General features: G+C 45.7%; 1 protein-coding gene across 3 annotated transcripts in view; it reads left to right on the plus strand.

The window, feature by feature from the left end:
• The window catches only part of LOC125463756 (phosphoinositide 3-kinase regulatory subunit 6-like), a 111,229-nt gene that overhangs the window by 53,407 nt on the left and 36,474 nt on the right, over positions 1 to 21,348 (plus strand). For all 3 annotated transcript variants that reach the window (XM_048555412.2, XM_048555413.2, XM_059653770.1), the window contains 2 exons: positions 9,248 to 9,404; positions 11,506 to 11,592. In XM_048555412.2, coding sequence (XP_048411369.2) covers positions 9,248 to 9,404; positions 11,506 to 11,592 — 244 coding nt within the window. The remainder of the gene's footprint in view (positions 1 to 9,247; positions 9,405 to 11,505; positions 11,593 to 21,348) is intronic.

A 21,348-nucleotide genomic window follows, 5' to 3' on the forward strand; every position in this document is an offset into this window, starting at 1 on the left:
ACTAAGCTGGATTATTTTTGTATTTGGATTAATTTGCAATGAAATTATATTTTTCTATTTCATTTACCCATTGGCTTACCATTGTTATACTAAATTCTCAATCATCAATAAAATGATGGAAGGTGTCATCAATAGTGCTGTCAAACAGCACCTGCTCGGTGATGCCCAGTTTGGGTTCCACCAGGGTCATTCGGCTCCTGACTTCATCACAGCCTTGGTGCAAACGTAGATAAAAGAGCTGAATTTCAGTGGGGAGGTGACAGTGACAGCCCTTGATATCAAGGCTGCATTTGACGGAGTGTGGCATCAAGGAGCCCCAGCAAAACTGGAATCAGTGGGTATCAAGGGACAAACTCTCCAATGGTTAGAGTCATACCTGACACGTAGAAAGTTGGTCATGGTTGTTGGAGGTCAGTGATCCAAGTTCCAGGATATCTCTGCAGGAGTTCCTCAGGATAGTGTCCTAGGCCCAACTATTTTCAGCTGCTTCGTCAATGACCTTCCCTCCATCATAAGGTCAGAGCTGGGGATGTTCGCCGATGATTACACAGTATTCAGTATCATTCGCAACTCCCAGGTACTGAAGCAGTCAGTGTTCAAATGCAACAAGATCTGGATAATACCCAAGCTTGGGCTGACGAGTAACAAGTAACATTCAGGCCACACAAATGTCAAGTTAAGACCATCACCAATAAGAGACAATCTAACCACCGCCCCTTGACATTCAGTGGTGTTACCATCACTGAATCCCTTGCTATCAACATTGTGGCAGTTATCATTGACCAGAAACTCGACTGGACTCACCATGTAAACATAGTGGCTACAAGAACAGATCAGAGGCTAGGAATATTGCAGCAAGTAACCTGCCTCCTGACTTGAGAAAGCTTGACCATTATCTACAAAGCACAAGTCAGAAGTGTTTTGCCTGGATAGGTACAGCTTCAACAACACTCAAAAGGCTGGAAACCATCCAGAACAAAGCAATCTGCTAGACTGGCACTGCATTGTTGTACTAATTACAAGATGCACTGTAGAAATTCACCAAAGATTCTCAAACAACACCTTCCAAACCCACGACCACTTCTATCTAGAAGGTCAAGGGCAACAGATGCATGGGAATACCACCACTTTCAAGTTCCCCTCCAAGCCACTAATCAGCCTGACATGGAAATATATCACCATCCCTTCACTGTCCACACTGGGTCAAACATTCCCTCCCTAATCGCATTGTGGATCAATCTACAGCAGCTGGAATGCAGCAGTTCAGGAAGGCAGCTCGCCACCAACTTCCCGAGCAACTAGGGATGGGCAATAAATGCTGGGAATACCAATGACGCCCACAGAAGGATAGGAAAAAATGCTTTGTTGAAATACACTCTATGCATTTAGTTGGCCACCAGAAACTAAGTGAAAATTACCTTAGTACTTTGAAATCTGCCGTGATCTTTAACCCCTGTTCTAACACCTGATGAGGTTTGAGAGCATCTGCAGAGAATGCAAACAGAGTTAACATTTCAGTTTTGAAAAAAATTCACTGGACTTGGTTAGGGGTTTTGTTCTGCAAGCAGTCTACAGGAATTGGCAAATGCTTCAAAAATTTAACTAAACTGCCCAAATTCACTTTCTGCCATCTCACAGTTGCTTGTGGTTCATCCTGTAATGTATCAGTGATGAAACAGTCACACATCTGGGATCATTTCTTTCTTGGTATTGTATCTATTTCTGTCTCTCGCTTCATCTAATTATCTGTAATTAACAAAGCTCTTAGATGCACCCACACTTCCCAGCAGTGTTTGTGCAGCTCCTGTTGTCCAATTTTCCATCTCACATTTTATGTCAGTTTTGTTAATAACATTTTAAATCAGCAATGTCGCTGTCTCACCCGTAGTTATTTTCAAATGCTTTCTAAATCTTTATTCCAGCAGTCACCTAAATCACTTAAAATGTCTAATCTTCAATGTAAAGGTTTTATTAACTAAAATATTTAAAAATATTAGGTTGTCTCTACTTTCTCCCCACAGATGCTACTGGACCTGTGAAGTTTCTCCAGCAATTTCTATTTTTTTTTGTTTCAGATTTCAAACAAAGGTAACGGGCAGGATGAGGACCTGTTTGAGGATTATCAGCAACTAGAAACTAAATTAAAGAACAGGTCCTCAAGGGTTATAATTGCCAGATTACTACCCAAGCCATATTCAAATTGGTATAGGGATGCGAGAATAAGGGAAGTAAACATGTGTCTACAGGAGTGGTGTGGGAAAGAAGGGTTCAATTTCAGTATTGAAATGGGGGTGGGGAAGCAAACCATTGAGATGGTCTCCACCTGAACTGAGTCAGGACCAATGTTCTAGCGAAATGGGTAAATAGTCTGGTCAACAAGACTTCAAAGTAGAAAGTAGGGGGAAAGGGAAGGGTAAACCGTCAGGGAATATAATGGTCAATGGGAAACAAAGGAGCAGGTTAACATCAGTGGGGTGGATTCAACTATATGGGAAAGTATGAAAAATATTGAAACAATAAAGGAGAACTCGAGAGAGGTTATTAAAGAAAACACAATAGGACGGTGTTTGGAAAAAGTTAGGAATCTGACTTCAAGCATATTGGATAAAGGGATGACCGTGAGAAGTGGGGTGAGGTAAGTTCAGGACAGAAGGTGTTGAATCTGAATCCACATAGTATACGAAATAAGTGGCGCAGTCAAAATTGGGAGGTATGATGTGGGCATCACGGAGATGTGGCTGCAAGGGGATCAGGACTGGGAGCTAAATATCCGAGGATACACATCCAAGTGAAAAGACAGGCAGGTGGGCAGAGGGGGGTGGGGTTGCCTTATTAGTAGAAAATGAATTAATTCAATGGCAAGAAATGACATAGGGCCAGGTGATGTAGAATCTGTGTGGGTAGACTTGAGGAACCACAACGGTTTTAAAAAAAAAACCATAATGGGAGTTTTGTACAGGCCTCCAAACAGCAGTTGTGATGTGGGGCAGAAGATACACAAAGAGATAGAAAAGATGCGTAAGAAAGGCAAAGTTACAGAAATCATGGCGGATTTCAAATATGCACATGGATGGGAAAATCAGATTGATAGTGGATTGCAAGAAAGGGAATTTGTGGAATGTCTACAAGATGGCTTTTTGGATCATCTTGTGGTGGAGCCCACTAGGGAACAGGCCATTCTGGATTTAGTGATATGCGATGAGGCAGATTTTATAAAGGATCTTAAGGTGAAGAAAACGGAAGGAGTCAGTGACCATATGATAGAATTTGTACTGCAATTAGAGAGAAGCTGGAATCATATGTAATGGTGTAACAGTTGAATAAAGGCAACTACAGATGCATGATGGTGGAGCTGACCAGAATTGGCTGAGAGAGGAACCTAGCAGGAATGGCAGGAATTTCTGGGAGTAATTTGGTAGACACTGCAAAAACTCATCCACAGAAAAAAGAAGCATGGTACAGGAAGGATGAGGCAACTGTGGCTGACAAGGGAAGTCAGGGACAGCATAAAAGCAAAAGAGAAAGTGCTTAATGCAGCACAGGGCAGTGGGAAGCTTACAAAGGCCAATAGAGGACACCTAAAAAACAAATAAGGAGGGAGAAGATTAAATATAAGGGTAAACTAGTAATACAAAAGAAGTTTGCAAGAGTTTCTTTAGATATATAAAGAGCAAAAGAGAGGTAAAAGTGGACATTGGGCTGCTCGAAAATGATGCTGGTGAGGTAGTAACGGGGAACAAAGAAATGGCAGAGGAACTGAACAAGTACTTTGAGTCAGTTTTCATGGTGGAAGACACGAGTAATATCCCAAAAATTCAGGGGAGTCTGGCAGAGGTGAGTATGGTGGCCCCTACTCACCAAGGAAAAGGTGCCAGAAAAACTAAAAGGCCTGAAGGTGGATAAAATACCTAGACCAGATGGACTATACCCCAGAATTCTGAAGGAGATAGCTGAACAGATAATGGAGGTGTTAGTGGTGATCTTTCAGGAATCTCTGGAGTCAGGGAAGGTCCCAGAGGAGTGGAAAATTGCTAATGTAACCCCACTTTTTTAAGAAGGGATTAAGGCAAAAGACAGGAAATTACAGGCCAATCAGCCTAACCTTGGCCATTGGTAAGATTTTGGAGTCCATTGTGAAGAATGAGATTTCTGCGTATTTGAACGTGCGTGGTAAAATAGGGCAATGTCACCATCAAGGGAAGGTCGTGCCCGACAAATCTGTTAGAATTCTTTCAGGAGGTAATAAACAGGTTAGACCAAGGAGAGCCAATACATGTTATCTGCCTGGATTTCCAGAAGGCCTTTGACAAGGTGCTGCAAAGGAGGCTGCTGAGTAAGATAAGGGCCGATGGTGTTCGAGGCAAGGTACTAGCATGGATAGAAGATTGGCTCTCTAGCAGAAAGCAAAGAGTGGGGATGAAAGGGTCTATCTCGGCAACCGGTGACTAGTGGTTTCAGCAGAGGTCAGTTTTGGGACCATAACTTTTCACTTCATAAATTAATGATCTAGATGAAGGAACTGTGGGCATTCTGGCTAGGTTTGCAGATGATACAAAGACAGGTAGAGGGGCAGGTAGTATTGAGAAGGTGAGGAGGCTGCAGAAGGATTTGGACAAGTTAAGAGAGTGGGCAAAGAAGTGTCAGATTGAATACAATATGGGAAGGTGTGAGGTCATGTACTTGGTAGGAAGAACAGAGACATAGACAATTTTCTAAATGGGGAGAAAATTCAGAAATCAGAAGTGCAAAGGGACTGGGGGTCCTAGTCCAGGTTTCTGTTAAGGTTCGCTTGCAGGTTGAGTTGGTAGTTAGCAAGTTAAGTACAATATTGGCATTTATTTCGAGAGGACTTGAATATAAAAGCAGGGATGTATTTCTGAGGCTTTATAATGCTCTGGTCAGATCACATTTTGAGTATTGTGAGCAATCCTGGGCCCCATATTTCTGGAAGGATCTACTGGTTCTCAAGAAATTATCCCAGGAATGAAAGGCTTTCCATATAAGGAATGTTGGAGGACCCTGGGTCGATACTCAATGGAGTTTAGAAGGATGAGGGGAATCTAATTGAAATTTATAGAACACTGAAAGGCCTGGATAGAATAGTTGTGGGTAAGATGTTTCTATTAACAGGAGAGACTAGGACTGAGAGCACAACCTTACAGTAAAGGGAAGACCCTCTAGAATGCAGATGAGGAGAAACTTCTTCGGCCGGAGAGTGGTGAATCTATGGAATTCATTGCCAGAAACCTGTAGAAGCCAGATCATTCTGTCTATTTAAGACAGAGATAGATAGGTTCTTGATTGTTAAGGGGATAAAAGGTTACAGGAGGAAGGTGGGAGAACAGGACTGAGAAACTTATCAGCCATGATTCAATGACAGAGCAGACTCAATTGGCTGAATAGCCTAATTTCTGCTCCCATGTCTTATTTCCACATCTGCAGTTTATTGTTTTGTTAACATTTCAAGTCCAGCGTGTCTAGATTTTCAGAATTTCTTCAGGTTTAAAAGATGCATCATGTTGGACTTGAAACGTTAACTTTCTCTCAAGCACTCACTCTCTCTCCCTCCCCAATGGTGTTGCCGGGCCTGCTGACCATCTCCAGCATTTGTCTGTTTTTTTTTTCTTTCAGAATGATTTCTCAGTTATTAAAAGTTTCAAGTGTAATTAGGCCAGTTGACCTCATTGCTCATTGGTGATCTCAACCTAAAACACAATGGAAAATCTCTTTCGTAGTTTTAATTGAACATCTATGACACAATGGAAATGGAAAAGAACTTGAGACCAGTCCTTCAACAATGAGAAGTTACTGCCACTCAACTACTTGATGACAAACCCTCTCACCTCTTTCCTTATAAGGACTTTGTTCTGTCAGTTTCCCCTCATTATGCCACCTGTTCTTATGATGCTACCACCAATTTCTGTGTTTTTGAGATGTTCTCCTTCTCTCTGAACTCCCGTTCTCTATGATTAACAGGGTCTCAGCCATATCATCTAAATATCTGCTCTTACTCTATCTACTCCCTTCCAAATCCATAGTACTCAAGTGTTCAGCTTCATCTTCCACTCCACCAGTCTCCATACTTATTGACCAGCTTCTAATCCTGCCCTCAACTCCAGCAGAATGAAAATACATCGTCCTTCATTTCACAACTTTCCAAAGGGACTGCTCCCAGCTGAAATGACCTCTCCACTTCCCTAAGGTCCCTTTCAGGGCAAGCCCAAGAGATGGCATGCCTCTTTTCACCAGTTCAGGCTCAAACACATATTCCAGATGAAATTGTAATTCTTTCTATTTGAAACTATTCTTTGCACACAACACCGACTCCTGTATGTTGGGCAGATCGAATGCAGGCTCAATGATCACTTCGAGGTGTGACCTGGAGCTTCCAGTTGCCTGTCATTTTAACTTTCTGCCTTCTTTGTCCTCCCTCTCCAATACTGTTCCAATGAAGTTCTAGGATTGGTACCTCGTCTTTTGATTGGCCTATTGGAACACATTTATACTCTACGATGTGTTCAACAATTTCAGATCATAACCACTGCTCTCATTTCTTCCGTATGGAGGTGACGCTGTTGGACTAGGGTGGCCAAAGTCAGAAGTCGTGTGACACCAAGTTATAGTCCAACAGGTTTATTTGAAATCACAAGCTTTCAGAGTGCAGCCTCTTCATCAGGCCCAGTTCACAAACATTCTGTCAAATGCAGTTATCAGTATTGTGATACATGCCATTTTTAATCCATAATGGAATATGAAGCTATGTGATATAATAAATCCAAAATATTTCCTTTATCTGTGAGTTCCAATCATGATCTCATGGTCCAGAATGACTTCCTGTCATTGATAATGGCGGTTTAATTCCCATACCCATTACAGCTTCAGTTAACTGACTGAATGTATTCCTTATCCCCTGCTCAGCTAGAGATCCACATTTTGGAAACAAGCCTTTCGGCCCAACGTGTCCATACTGCCCAGTTTTCACAATTTGCGCTAATCCTGTTTACCTGCATTTTGCCCCTGTTGCTCCATATCTATTCCACCCATTTACCTGTCCAAATGTTTCTTAAATTTTATTCGCCTCCACTACTACCTCTGACAGCCCTTTCCAGACAGTTAACACTCTGTGTGTGGAAAAAATTATCCTTCTGGACACTTTGTATCTGTTCCCTCTTGCTGTAAACCTATGCCCTTGAGTTTTAGACTCCCCTACCATGAGGAAAAGCTGTTGGCTTTCTACCTTATTTCTGCCTCTCATGATTTTATATGGCTCTATAACATCATCCCTCAATCTCCTACACCTGAATGAAAAAAGTTCCAGTCTATCCAACTTCTCCTTATAACTCAAACCTTCCAGTCCAGGTAGAATCCCAGTAAATCTTTTCTGCACTCTTTCCACTTTAATAATATCCTTTCTACAGTCGGGCAACCAGAACTGCATGCAGTATTCCAAATATGGCCTCACCAAAATCTTGCACAGCTGAAATAAGACATCCCAGTTCTTATACTCAAGGCTCTGAGCAATGAAAGCCAGCATACCAAAATCCTCCTTCATGTCCTGTCTACCTGTGGACTCCATTTATGAAGGAACAGCATTTTGAAAGCCTGTGTTTTGAAATAAACCTGTTGGATTATAACCTGGGGTCATGTGATTTCTGAATTTGTCCACATTTCTTTGGAGAGCACCTTTAGGTGATGAAGATTCTGCTGATCCCATTAGCATCTCTTCAAGTGAGACCATCTTTTGTTTTTCTTAGCTTCATCATTCCCATTACCTTTTGCCTTACAGCATCACTGCATTTGCCATAGAATCCCTACAGTGGCCCAACAAGTCTACACCAACTTGCCCCCTACACTGTTCCTCTAACCCTGCATTTTCCGTGGCTCATCCAGTTAACCTACATGTCTCTGAACACTACAGGCAATTTAGTGTGGCCAAACAACCTAACCTGCACATCTTTGGACTGTAGGAGGAAACCAGAACACCCAATGGAAACCCACGCAGACACGGGGAGAATGTGCAAACTTCACACGGACAGTCGCCCAAGGGTGGAATTCTGTTCTTAGCCTCTTCCCCACACCTTTCCCTTCTTTTCAAAAAGATCAAAACCTCTTAGATCACTAATTTTTTTCCAATTCTGATAAACTATCATCAACCAGAGACATTAGCTCTCTCTCTCTGTCTCTCTCTCTCTCTGCAGATGATGCCTGACCTACAGAGTATTTGTAGAAATTTCTGTTTCCTGCCTGGAGATTTCCAGCATCCAAAGCATTTTGCTTTTGCATTTGGGCTCTGTTTGACAGCTGGTGTTGGTATCTGAGTCTTGGTCCAGTATAGATAGCCTCAGGAATTCATTCTCCTAACATTTGAGAAACAAATTTATTATTTAAAAATCACTTTGCAAGGTCAAATGATGTATTAAGATGACATTGTGGAGAAAAGCTCCAAGCCCCTTTAACAATAATTCTTGGTATACTTAATATATTTTCTAGCCCTCAAAAGGAAATAGGGAAATGAGAGTGATTTGTTTTGATCTTTTAAGCTATCTTATTGCAACCAGTTCATGCTTTACCCTCTTTCAGTGCTATGCCTGGAGGCAAAAAAAGAGAATATTTTACAACTTTGTAACACACAAAACATCGACAGTATTTCTAACTGAATCCTCCAGTTAAGGACAATGTTAAGACGTAGGCAGCTAATTTACTGCAAGTGCTGAGAGATTCTGCGTCACTGTTGAATTGCCACCTCACAGTATAATTATATCTTGATATAGTGTTTTGAGAAGGTCACACATTTAACCCATGACCCTGTTCACACGTCCTGATGTGTGAAGACATTGAGTCATTTTCTTCCATTGCTGCATCGAGTGACTGACTAGGCAAATGGGAGGAAGGTAGGTGGGTGACCACCACAAAATCCACTCAATTAACTAAAATTTTCCAGTAATGCTAGACTGATAGCCTTAGCCGAGCAGATATCATTTCTGAAGAGAGAAGCAGAATTAACAGTTCAGTTCATTGACCTTTGTTAGAATGCTACAGGTCTTGGCAGACCTGTTGAGAATTTCTAGCATTTTCTGTTCCTTTTTCAGAATCTCTAGGCTGTCATTATATGGACCACTATCCCAATGGCTTTCTTTTGAATGCTGGAGTACAGAGTTTTGCTATGATAGTGAAGCTTGTCAACAGTTTTAAGTTAAATACTAATGTGCACATGAGGACCACAACCAATTGTATTTTTCTTTCACAGACTAAACCCTTTAATGTGATTGAGCGTTACTTCCAGGAAGTGGTTGCTATCACAGAGCAGTCTTGTTTCTCGTCAGAAGAGGTGACTGGAGCACAGAAGAGACATATTAGCAAGTTGCAGCAACTTTACCAAACAATAATGAGCTCTGCACACCAAGGTAGGCAAGAACTAATAGTTAATCTGATAGACTTCATTGCAGAATATGCCTACAAATGGGAAAAAAAATAAGGTGATTGTGGAAAAAAATTTTCACATGTAATTCCCTGACTACTTTAGTAATTCGAGGCACACTGAATTTACCAACTGCAGTAAGTTGTGCAATGATACATTTCTTCCCAATGTAATAAAATCTCTGGCAAGTTTTTATTTTAGGGAAGTACTAAAGAAAGTTTATCATTCTCTCAGAGAAGGTATTGAACCCATGTCCCTCTTAAACACCAAGTAGAATTAGATGGAGTAGTGTAAGCAGAAGCCTTGATTTCAAGTAGTCTGCCCAAATTATGATGTGTTAATAATGATGCCTAAAATGCATCAGTTTAAAAATTTATCAGAATTTGCTGGAATGGCCACAGACTTAACTAACACAGACTGACAACTTCCAGCTGCCGGCCAGGAACTCTGGAATGACTTAATAGAACGCAGTTTATGCACACTCCTAAGTAGCCTTGATGTCACAAAAGGATAAACTGAAAAGAGACTCCAAAAACTGGAGTTTCTAACACCTGGAGTTATTGAAAGTGATGTAAGGCAGCAGTACAAACTACCATAATGTCTATGATTTACTTAACTGTAGCAAAGTCTTGCTACATGCAGAAATGGACAGCTTCGTTAACAGAAGAGTTGCAAATGGTGCTGAACAATGTTCAAGTCATCAGGGAACTTCTCCATTTCTGACGTCATGAGCTATTGATGAAGTACCTGAAGAGGACACGACCCTGAGGAACTCGTGTTGTGATGTCCTAGGGCTGAGATGGTTGGCCTCCAGTGACCACAGACACATTCCTGTTGTGCCAGGATTGACTCCAGCCAGTGAATAGTTTACCCTGATTCCCATTGACTTCAGTTTTATTATGGTGCTTTGACACTATATTCAATCAAATGCTCCCTGAGATGGGGCACCCATGTGAAACTTTATGGCTGAAGATAGCACAAATGCTTCAAGCCTAACATAACAAAGTGTGAAGCTAGATGAACACAGGCCAAGCAGCATCTCAGGAGCACAAAAGCTGACGTTTCAGGCCTAGACCCTTCTTCAGAGAGGGGGATGGGGAGAGGTTTCTGAAATAAATAGGGAGGGGGGGGGGGGGGAGGCGGACCGAAGATGGATAGAGGAGAAGATAGGTGGAGAGGAGTGTATAGGTGGGGAGGGAATAGGTCAGTCCGGGGAGGACGGACAGGTCAAGGGGGCAGGATGAGGTTAGTAGGTAGGAAATGGAGGTGCGGCTTGAGGTGGGAGGAGGGGATAGGTGAGAGGAAGAACAGGTTAGGGAGGCGGGAATGAGCTGGGCTGGTTTTGCGTTGCAGTGGGGGGAAGGGGATGAGCTGGGCTGGTTTTGGGATGCAGTGGGGGAGGGTGAGGTTTTGAAGCTTGTGAAGTCCACATTGATACCATTGGGCTGCAGGGTTTCCAAGCGGAATGAGTTGCTGTTCCGGCAACCTTTGGGTGGCATCATTGTGGCACTGCAGGAGGCCCAGGATGGACACGTCGTCTGAGGAATGGGAGGGGGAGTTAAAATGGTTCGCGACTGGGAGGTGCAGTTGTTTATTGCGAACCGAGTGGATTTTGCGCTAACATGTTTGGCTCCCTGACCATTCAAGATAGGTATGTTTCCCTCAAGCATACATAGGAACATGGGAACAGGTGTTCAGGCCCTAGAAGTTGTCACCATTCAATGAGATCATGGTTGATCTGTGGCCTAACTTCATATACCTGCCTTTGGCCCATTATCCCTTAATAGCTCTACTGAACAAAAATTTATCAATCTCAAATTTAAAATTAACAATTCATTGTACATCCACTGTTATTTGCAGAAGAATTCCAAACATCTGCTACCCTTTGATTTTAAAAGTGCTTCCTGACAATGCTGAACTGTCTGGCCCTAATTGTCAGCCTCAAAGTTCTAGAATCCCCTACCAGTGGAAATGAGATAGAAACTTCATTTAGATTGTTTTACTACATTGCCTGCTTTCATCATATCAGTTTAGTTGTTTCTTTGGAACACAAAGTATTGAACCAGTATTTCATTGATGTATTTTAGTGCTTCCTACAAAAGACAGGCTGCAGAACGTTCTACTGCCAAATCCAGATATCAGCTTTTTCATCTGGAGAGAGGATGATCTACTCTGTGAGTGTATTTTGTTCTAATGCTATAAAGTCTCTAATTTGTGTGTAGTTTGCAGGAAGTCATTTCTTTAACAAACTTCAGAATTGATATGCTGTATTTCCATTTCCAACTTTTCAAATAAGAAAATGTTTACAGTGTAGCCATTAAAATTGTCCTTTCTGGAACAGAGAAAGGAATATCTTTAACTTTTTATTTTATAAGTGTAGGACAAATGTTTGATGGACTTGTCTCAGAATTTGTCAAATTAGAAACTCAAGTTAACATAATGACTTACCATAATGATGACCATTTGGCAAACAAGAATATCTCAAGATTGATTTAAAATTTACAGTGGATTAGCCATCAATTGACATTTGTAGAAATCATTTCCAATCCTTCGCCAATAGAAGTGATGCTCGCTCCTGAAATGTCTGTCTCTACTACTTTTGTCTATGCCCCTCATCCTAGAGTCCCCAGGTAGTAAAAATATTTTCTGTTTAATCTACTTGGCCCATTAATATCTTGAATCTTTGAAGAAATTACAACAATGCTTGAATCTGTTGTGACATCAAGTTTTAAAAATCACTTTCAGTAGATAGCACCATGATTTAGGAGTGTGCACTCCATTGTAGATAGTTTGAGTGGCTATTATTACACAGAGAGCGTGCATTCCCAATGCATAGTACTATTATATTTGGTTTAAAAATGACTATTAGTAGACAGTGTGTGTATGCCAGTACACAGTGTTATGAAAGATGGCTACCAGGAGCCATTTGCACTTGTGGGGAGTCCTGATGTTGTCAGTCTTTCATGCCAGGAACCTCTGTTGCTAGTGCGCAGATGACATTAATCAAGATTGAATTGAAATTGTATGTTAATAATCATCAAACTGGAAACATGGGGCAATGAATATGAAGTAAATCAGTCTGTAATATAGATTCAGGCTTCATAGTCACAAACAACTTACTTGTGACCCTGCCCCACTGGAAAGCTGAGGCTCTTCAATTTCTGTCTTAATCCTAATTAAATTAATACTAAATAGGAAGCGAGAATTTGCTAGCTGAGAAAGATCCAACTTTCATTTATCTTTCTACCGTCTTAGTACTTGCAAGATGTGACAGTAGAGTTATTAGCTAATTCTAAGGATAATGATATTATATTAACTCCTATGGGGTTGCTGAGTAGGATTTAATTTCACATTATAATAGAATAATTCCTTCATGATTAATCCGTGCATGTGCTCCACCTAATGGTAGCATTGCCCTTAAACACAGCCATAAATTACATCTGATCACTGTTAGCACATCAGCAATATTAGAAAGTCAATCTGCTTCTTAAATCATCCTCCACCAATTCCCCAAATTAAAGCAATGTTGTCCCTTATAAACTCCACAAGTTAAGGGTAATCAGTGAGTGCTGTAAATTTTAAGCCCTTCCATCAAAAGACGCATTACCAGTGTTATACCAATTAAGGTCATCTTGGGTGCAAATTAAGGGCTTTTTAAAGCACGCAAACCCTCTTGTGCTACATGCACAGGTCATTGGTTGTATCTGCAAGCTACCAGGTTAGATTCAGTGAATGTGGACTAGGAAGTTATTATCAAGGAGAACTGGCCTGATGTCAGCAGGATAAAGGTGAAACAGCAAGCCTGTGTTCTGCCACAGATAAAAGCTTGCACTTGCAGGAGCACTTCTTTTAACCTAAAGTTGCTAATTTCACCGGGAATTCTGGGCAACTTAACGCAAGTGCTTTGGATTCCTGAGGGCAGTCCTGTCATGTGAGACTTCCCTCTGCATTTCCTGAACTCTGAAGAGGAGGAGGTACTGCCTCTTCCAGCTCTGCAGCGACACCAGGAGAGGCAGCAACATCAGTAGTTAACAGCCTTCTGCTCAGTCACATATACCTGGGTGGAGCAGAGGAGATTGGCATGGATTGCATCTCAGTTTCTCCCAGCGCAGGTAGTAAAGCAAAGCCCCCAAACAACTTAGTTTCCAAAGCTCCAACTCTTGCAGCCCACTGCAGCCTCTTTACAAAAATAAACTGTGGAAGAGGAGCAGGGCGATTCCCCCGTTGTCTGTGGCTGCCATAGTGATTAGAGATTTGAATTTCTGTAAATCCATGTTGTTTCAGGGCTCGGCTGCTGACACTTCTAAGACTTCACAATCTGGTGACCATAATGGCATTAACCAGGTCACCATTCCTTGGTTATGTGAGCCTCCAACAATATCAACTTTGAGACTGAAAAGGCCTGCCAAACCCAGGGGATTTCTATAGGTCCAAGCAGTTGTATAAAGCACTTTAGTTGTCACTTTAGGTGCAATAAGAATAGCCAGATGTAATTGTAAATCAGAAGAAATTGCATTCCTTTAATGTATAACTAGCATATGACATCATTGAATAATGCAAGTGTACATCAAGCAACCCAGGAGCTGTCATGACCTATTCACCCTTTGGCATTCTCACATTCTGCTGCTCTTCTCTTGACTAGACTGTCTCATCTGCTGGCTTCTGGGTATTCCAGAGAGGACTCACGTCATTGATGTGCAGGTCTTTGTTGTGGGCTATTGTACACCCATTACCTACTGTCTGCAGGTTTGGCCACTGTTTCTCCATGGGTGGTATAGTGGCTCAGTGGTTAGCACTGCTGCTTCACAGTGCCAGGCACCCAGGTTCGATTCCAGCCTCGAGTGTCTGTCTATGTGGAGTTTTCACATTCTCCCCCTGTCTGCGTGGGTTTCTTCTGGGTGCTCTGGTTTCCTCCCATGATCCCAAGATGTGCAGGTTAGGTGGATTGGCCATGCTAAATTGCCCATAATGGGTCTGGGTGGGATGCTCTTCAGAGGGTTGGTGTGGACTTGATGGGCCGAATGGCCTGTTTCCACACTCTGGAGATTCTGTGATTCAATGAAGGTGCCTCTGCAGCAAGTCCTGTGAAAGTGGAGCTGCCTTTGGTGTGTACCTGGAATAAACTGTCCACATCTTACAATTATGCAAGAAAGTGGGAAGAGAAACCACTTTATGCCTTCATTGGTGAAAGATTGATTTCTCTTCACCGTCAAACTGTTTTATATTGCTTGCCAACTGCAGTTCGGCTTTATGTATTCTGCTGTTCATTTTAACATCTATCTGAACTGCTCTAAATCACTATATGATAGGTCTGTACCTCAACTGCTACTGTGTATTGCGATATACAGTTGGAAATGGATCATGTAGGACATGATTAATAGCCCACTCTGCAGCTCAGCACAGTAAATTGTTCTTTTCAGCTCAGTAGGGGATAGCTTTTTTCTTTTCACCAATCCAAAATTCTTGGCTGTCCCATTTAAGTAGTTGTATCTCTTGCCTCCTATCCTGACTAGGACGTAATAAATAATTCTTTGCTAAAGACTAGCTGGATGAATTTCTGTGTAAAGACATTTTGATCAAAATATTCATTACCACCTATAAAACAAATATTTTTCCCATTTTGCTCTTTGCAAACAAGTCATCATTCTCTAACTTAACAAGTCAAGTGACCACTCTTAGGTTTCTGCCAGAGTGCCATAACTACATGAGAAAAGGTTGATGAGTCTGAGCTATTCTGATTCCCACGCTGTTCATTGAAGTAGCTTGTTAATGCTTAAATTACCTACTGATCCTGGGGTCTTGGATTTGATATTCCAATTAAGGAGTTGCTTCTGATTGCATACAAAGGATAGTGAATGGAATTTTTCAGAATTGCTAGTTTGCTATTTCTAAATTCTCCTTTAAATTTGAGTTAGGTAACAGAGGTAATGAGAATAAGACAGGAAGACCTGTAGAAAAGGTTAATCCTTCATAAATTGGATGTACATAAATGTCTTGCTCTTTGTCATCATAGGTTTTGATTCCTAAATGTCCTGCTACTTGGCTTAAAATTGTGCCCAATCTGTGCCAGTTGTCATTTGTAGATAGTTAGAATGGCACAGCATAGCACATCTATCCTGGGATAGAGACTTAATGGAATTGACCTGAAAGTTAGAGGCAGAGACCATGGAACCTTTCTGTCATTATTGCCAACTTTGGATCTCTGTCAAATTTATATGATTCACACTTGTTCTGGATGGGAGTTTGCTCGCTGAGCTAGAAGGTTAGTTTTCAGATGTTTCATCACCATTCTAGGTAGCATCATCAGTGAGCCTCCGACAAAGCGCTGGTGTTATGTCCCGCTTTCTATTTATCTGGTTAGGTTTCCTTGTGTTGGTGATGTCATTTCCTGTTCTTTTTCTCAGGGGATGGTAGATTGATTTGGAGCCAATGTGTTTGTTGATGGAGTTCCGGTTAGAATGCCATGCTTCTAGGAATTCTCGTGCATGTCTCTGTTTGGCTTGTCCTAGGATGGATGTGTTGTCCCAATCGAAGTGGTGTCCTTCTTCATCTGTGTGTAAGGATACGAGTGATAGTGGGTCATGTCGTTTTGTGGCTAGTTGATGTTCATGTATTCTGGTGGCTAGCTTTCTGCCAGTTTGTCCAATGCAGCGTTTGTCACAGTTCTTGTAAGGTATTTTGTAGATGACGTTTGTTTTGTTTGTTGTCTATATAAAAAAAAACAAACGTCATCTACAAAATACCTTACAAGAACTGTGACAAACGCTGCATTGGACAAACTGGCAGAAAGCTAGCCACCAGAATACATGAACATCAAGCCACAAAACAACATGACCCACTATCACCTGTATCCTTACATACAGATGAGGAAGGACACCACTTCGATTGGGACAACACATCCATCCTAGGACAAGCCAAACAGAGACATGCACGAGAATTCCTAGAAGCATGGCATTCCAACCGGAACTCCATCAACAAACACATTGATTTGGAGCCAATCTACCACCCCCTGAGAAAAAGAACAGGAAATGACATCACCAATGCAGGAAATGACATCACCAACCCAAGGAAACCTAACCAGATAAATAGAAAGCGGGACATAACACCAGCGCTTCACCGGAGGCTCACATGTTACCTAGAATGGTGACAAAACGTCTGGGAACAAACCTTACAGCTCAGTGAACCAAGTTACATCTGGAACAGAATAAAGACCCACTCTCTTGTGGACCGAGAGGAGGAGAGCGCTGTGTTGGAGGTGAAAGGAGGACGTCGGGTTGGCTGTGCACCCTTGCAACCAGTGGACCTTATTGCTGGCTTCGGCCTAACGCTGGTTCAGGGGAGCAGCCAACCTGCAACGATGGCTGCGGCAAGTGCTCGTGCCCCAGGTCAGGGGGTCCGGAACACCATCCGTGTTTCTGTAAAGAAGGTGGATGAAGGTGCACCTGTGGACCGCACCTTCTTTGTGAAGAGGGTCCTGTTGGACTGTTGTGGGTTTGCTGCTGCGGACATTTACTGCCTGCAGGATTTCCCCGGAGGAGGTTTTTACGATGTAACCTTCAGGAGTGCCAAGCTTTGCGAGCGCTTCCTAGAGATTTTCAAGGAGAAAGGAGGTGAGGGCCCCCTCTCTGTATTGACCGCTGTTTGTGATGCCAGTGCAGAGGAGCCGTATGGTGACTGTACACATGTACAACCCGCATGTGCCAGCAGTTGATGTCCTGACCTTCCTCGGAAGGTATGTGAAGGTGGAAGGGGACCTAACTGACATCGTGGACCCCTTTGGCATCTGGATGGGTAAGAGGCAGGTCAAGGTGACGCTGAGGATGGGCGCGGACGGGGATGTCGTACACCCACCGTCCAGCTTCGCGATCGGCGGGAGCAGGGGCTACCTGACCTATGCAGGGCAACCTAAAGTCTGCCATGCCTGTGGTAGGTCAGGTCACGTGGCGGCCGACTGCAAAGCCACCATCTGCAGGGAGGAGGGACACCTTGCAAAGGATTGCCCACGAGAGAAAAGCTGCAACCTTTGCGGGGAAGCGGGCCACCTCTATAGGGCATGCCCGCGGCGGAGGACCACCTACGCCCAGGTCGCCGGCAGGGGCAGTGCGGGGCCAGCCCCCCCCCCGGAGGAGAGGAAGGCACCGGGGCCCAGCAAGGACCCCACTAATGTGCAGGAGGGCCAGCCCGCAGGATGGGCCCGAGGCCTGCAAAGCACCCCTGCAGGCTCCGATTTCTGCCCCCCCCCCCCCCCCCCCCCCCCCCCCACCCCCGACAACCTGGAGTCGATGGAGGCGGTGACAGGCGACCCAGGGGAGTGGACAACCGTCCGGAAAGCGAGGAGGAAGGTGCGTCGACGGGCCCAGGAACCGCAACCATCAGGCGGGAAGAGGCAGCTACAGGGGGGCTATAAGAGCTCCTCTGACGAGGGGGATTCGGAGAGGGCCCACCCGAAGCAGAAGTTAAAAATCTCGAGGGGGAAGGAAAGCAGCACCCCGCTTCCAGGTGACGGGAGGCGTCCTGAGGCTCCCTCCGAGACCCAGTCAAGTGCCGCTGGAGCACTGGAGGGCCCCCCGGAACTTCCAGGCGGGAAGGAGGAAACAGCGCGTCCCCCGCCTGGCCCGGAGCCGGACCCTCCTGCTTCCACACCCCTGACGGGGGGATGCCAACTGGAAGGCAGCACGGACGGTTTCCTCAGCCCGGAGAGCGTCCAGCAGTTAGCCCAGGCAATGGGCATGAAGGGACAGATGGAGGGGCTGGACCTTGGACTTGGGGAGGGTACTGCGGTCACTGCCCACAATGGGGGTACGAGTTGCGAGCATTAATGTGCGCAGCGACAAGTCCACCGCAAGATGTGTATCCACGTTGGCCTATCTGACCACCATCGAGGCGGACCTGCTGTTTCTGCAGGAGTGCGGGATACCGCACCTCGGCAGGTACGGGAAATGGTCCGGCGCCTGGACCTGTGGGCCTTCGATCTGGTCGGGGGGTAACGACTGTCGCTCCTCGGGCCTGGCTGTTCTGCTGCGGGGGCGCGACTTCACCATCTCTCAAGTTCAGGAGGTGGTGGGGGGGCGCCTCCTAGTGGCTGACGTCACCTACAGGAATGCTCCCCTGAGGCTGATCAACGTGTACACCCCAGCGGTACGGAGTGAGCGGTTGGCCGTCCTGCAGCGGCTTCCACCCCTGCTGGCTACGTCCAGGCCGGTCATCCTAGGCGGAGACTTCAACTGCATCATCGATGCAGACGGAAGATCCGGCGTGGGGACAGCGGGTGGGGGGAGTCAACTGGACGTCACGTCCAGATTCCTGATGGGCACAGTGGAGGACGCCAAGCTGCTCGACGTCTTCAGCACGCCTGCAGACGGAGCGCAGCAGAGGTACACCTGGTCGCAGCCAGACGGGTCTATCCGCTCAAGGATAGACTTCCTGTTTGCATCACCGGGCGTTCTTGGTCAGGTCCACCGGCATCGAGCCGGTGTTCTTCTCTGACCACTGCCTCCTGCTGGCCAACTGTCAATTACAGGACGACCAGCCGGCCGGCAAGGGGCTGTGGAAGCTCAACACGACTCTGTTAACCCCAGAGAACGTCAAGGAGCTTAAGAGGGAGTACGTTGGTTGGAGAACCGTGAAACCCCTCTTTGAGTCTCCGGGCGACTGGTGGGAGACGATGAAGGAGAACATCAAGAGGTTCTTTGTCCTCAAGGGTGTTAAGAAGGCGAGAGAGAGGTGGGGAAAGCTGTCGTGACTCCAGAAAAGGGTGCAGAACCTGCTCCTTCTGCGGTTGATGGGGGTCGATGTCACGGAGGACCTCCGCGAGGTGAGGGGCCAGCAAGCCTCGCTCTTCGCCGCGGAGGCCTCCCGGATAATCTTCCGGTCCAGGGTCCACTCCGTGGAGCAGGACGAGACGTGCTCGTGTATCTTCTTTCAGAAGGTGCACAAAGAGAGCTCTGTGCTTAGCCGGCTGAAGGAGGACGACGGCTCGGTGACGTCGTCTCGGCCCAACATTTTGAGGATCAGCAGATCCTTCTATGCCGGACTGTACGACACGAAGCCCACGGACAGCACGGCCTCCGAGTCGTTCCTGTCGTCTATCACGGAGGTCTTAGACGACGGCACGAGGGAGTGGCTGGACCGGCCGATATCCTTGGACGAGCTGACCAGAGCCCTCAAGTCCTTGGAGAGGAATAGGACTCCCGGAAGCGACGGCTTACCGGTCGAGCTGTATTCTGCTCTGTGGGACCTGGTCGGCCAGGACCTGCTGGAGGTGTACGATAGTGCGCTTCGGGCAGGGGAAATGTGCAAGTCCATGAGGAAGGGCATCCTCACCCTCACTTACAATAGGAAGGGGGAGAGGGAAGAAATTAAGAATTGGCGTCCCATTTCACTATTGAACGTAGACTACAAAATCCTGGCGAAGGTCATAGCCAACCGGGTCAGGTCTGTCCTGGAGTCGGTGATTCACCCTGACCAAACCTGTGCCGTGCCGGGCAGGAAGATCGCTGAGAGCCTCGCGCTCATCAGGGATACGATCGCCTACGTGCAGGACAGGCGGGTGGACACCGGCCTCGTCAGCCTGGACCAGGAGAAGGCCTTCGACAGGGGGTCTCGTGCTTACATGAGGGACGTCCTCTCCAAATTGGGGTTCGGGGAGGGCATCCGCAATTGGATCCGGCTGCTCTACGCCAATATCGTTAGCGCAGTCTCGATCAACAGGTGGAAATCAGACAGTTTTTCTGTTAGATCTGGAGTCAGGCAGGGCTGCCCGCTCTCTCCTGCCTTGTTCGTGTGCTGTGTGGAGCCCTTCGCTGCCTCCATCAGGAAGGACGTGAGCCTGAAGGGCGTGACTATCCCAGGCAGCGGAGGCCTTCAGGTCAAGACCTCCCTGTACATGGACGATGTCGCCGTCTTCTGCACCGATCGTCGGTCGGTGAGTAGACTATTGGACATCTGCGGCCAGTTTGAACTGGCCTCGGGTGCCAAAGTCAATCGGGGTAAGAGCGAGGTCATGTTCTTCGGGAACTGGGACGACCGCTCCTTCATCCGCTTCACCGTCAGGACAGACTACCTGAAGGTGCTGGGTGTTTAGTTTGGTGGAGCTGGGGCATGCACTAAGACTTGGGAGGAGCGTATCGCCAAATCGAAGCAGAAGCTGGGCAGGTGGACGCTCCGGTCCCTCTCCATCGTGGGTAAGAACCTGGTTATCAGGTGCGAGGGGCTTTCGGTACTGTTGTATGTGGCGTAGGCCTGGCCTATTCCCTGGACCTGCGCCGCTGCAGTCACCCGGGCCATCTTCCACTTCATTTGGGGTTCGAGGATGGACCGGATCCGCACAGACACCATGTACGAAGAACTGGAAAATGGGGGAAAGGATGTACCAAACGCCATCCTCGCCCTGACGGCTACCTTTGTGTGCGGCTGCATCAAGCTGTGCGTAGAACCTCAGTACGCAAACACCAAGTGTCACTACTTACTGAGGTTCTACCTGTCCCCGGTGTCGCGAAGGATGGGCCTGGCCTCGTTGCCGCGGAATGCTCCGAGTAGTTGGACCGTCCCGTACCACCTGTCCTTCGTGGAGAAATTTTTGAAGGGAAACACCTTTGACCACAAGGCCGTCAGGCAGTGGTCAGCACGTAGTATCCTTGAGACCCTTCGGGAAAAGGAGAGGGGTGGATCCCGTCGTGTGGTTCCCCATGCAGACTGCCAAAGTCGTTTGGCAGAATGCCTCATCGCCAGAACTTTCAAACAAGCACAAGGACATTGCTTGGCTGGCAGTGAGAGGGGCTCTGCCAGTGAGATCCTTTATGCATGCCCGGAATCTCTGTGCCACTGCACGCTGCCCTCGAGGTGGCTGCGGGGAGGGACCGAGACTGTCAATCACCTCCTTCTGGAGTGTGCCTATGCGCAGGAGGTCTGGAGGGGGATGCAATGGTATT

Source organism: Stegostoma tigrinum, chromosome 22, assembly GCF_030684315.1.
Source record: "Stegostoma tigrinum isolate sSteTig4 chromosome 22, sSteTig4.hap1, whole genome shotgun sequence".
NCBI lineage: Eukaryota > Metazoa > Chordata > Chondrichthyes > Orectolobiformes > Stegostomatidae > Stegostoma > Stegostoma tigrinum.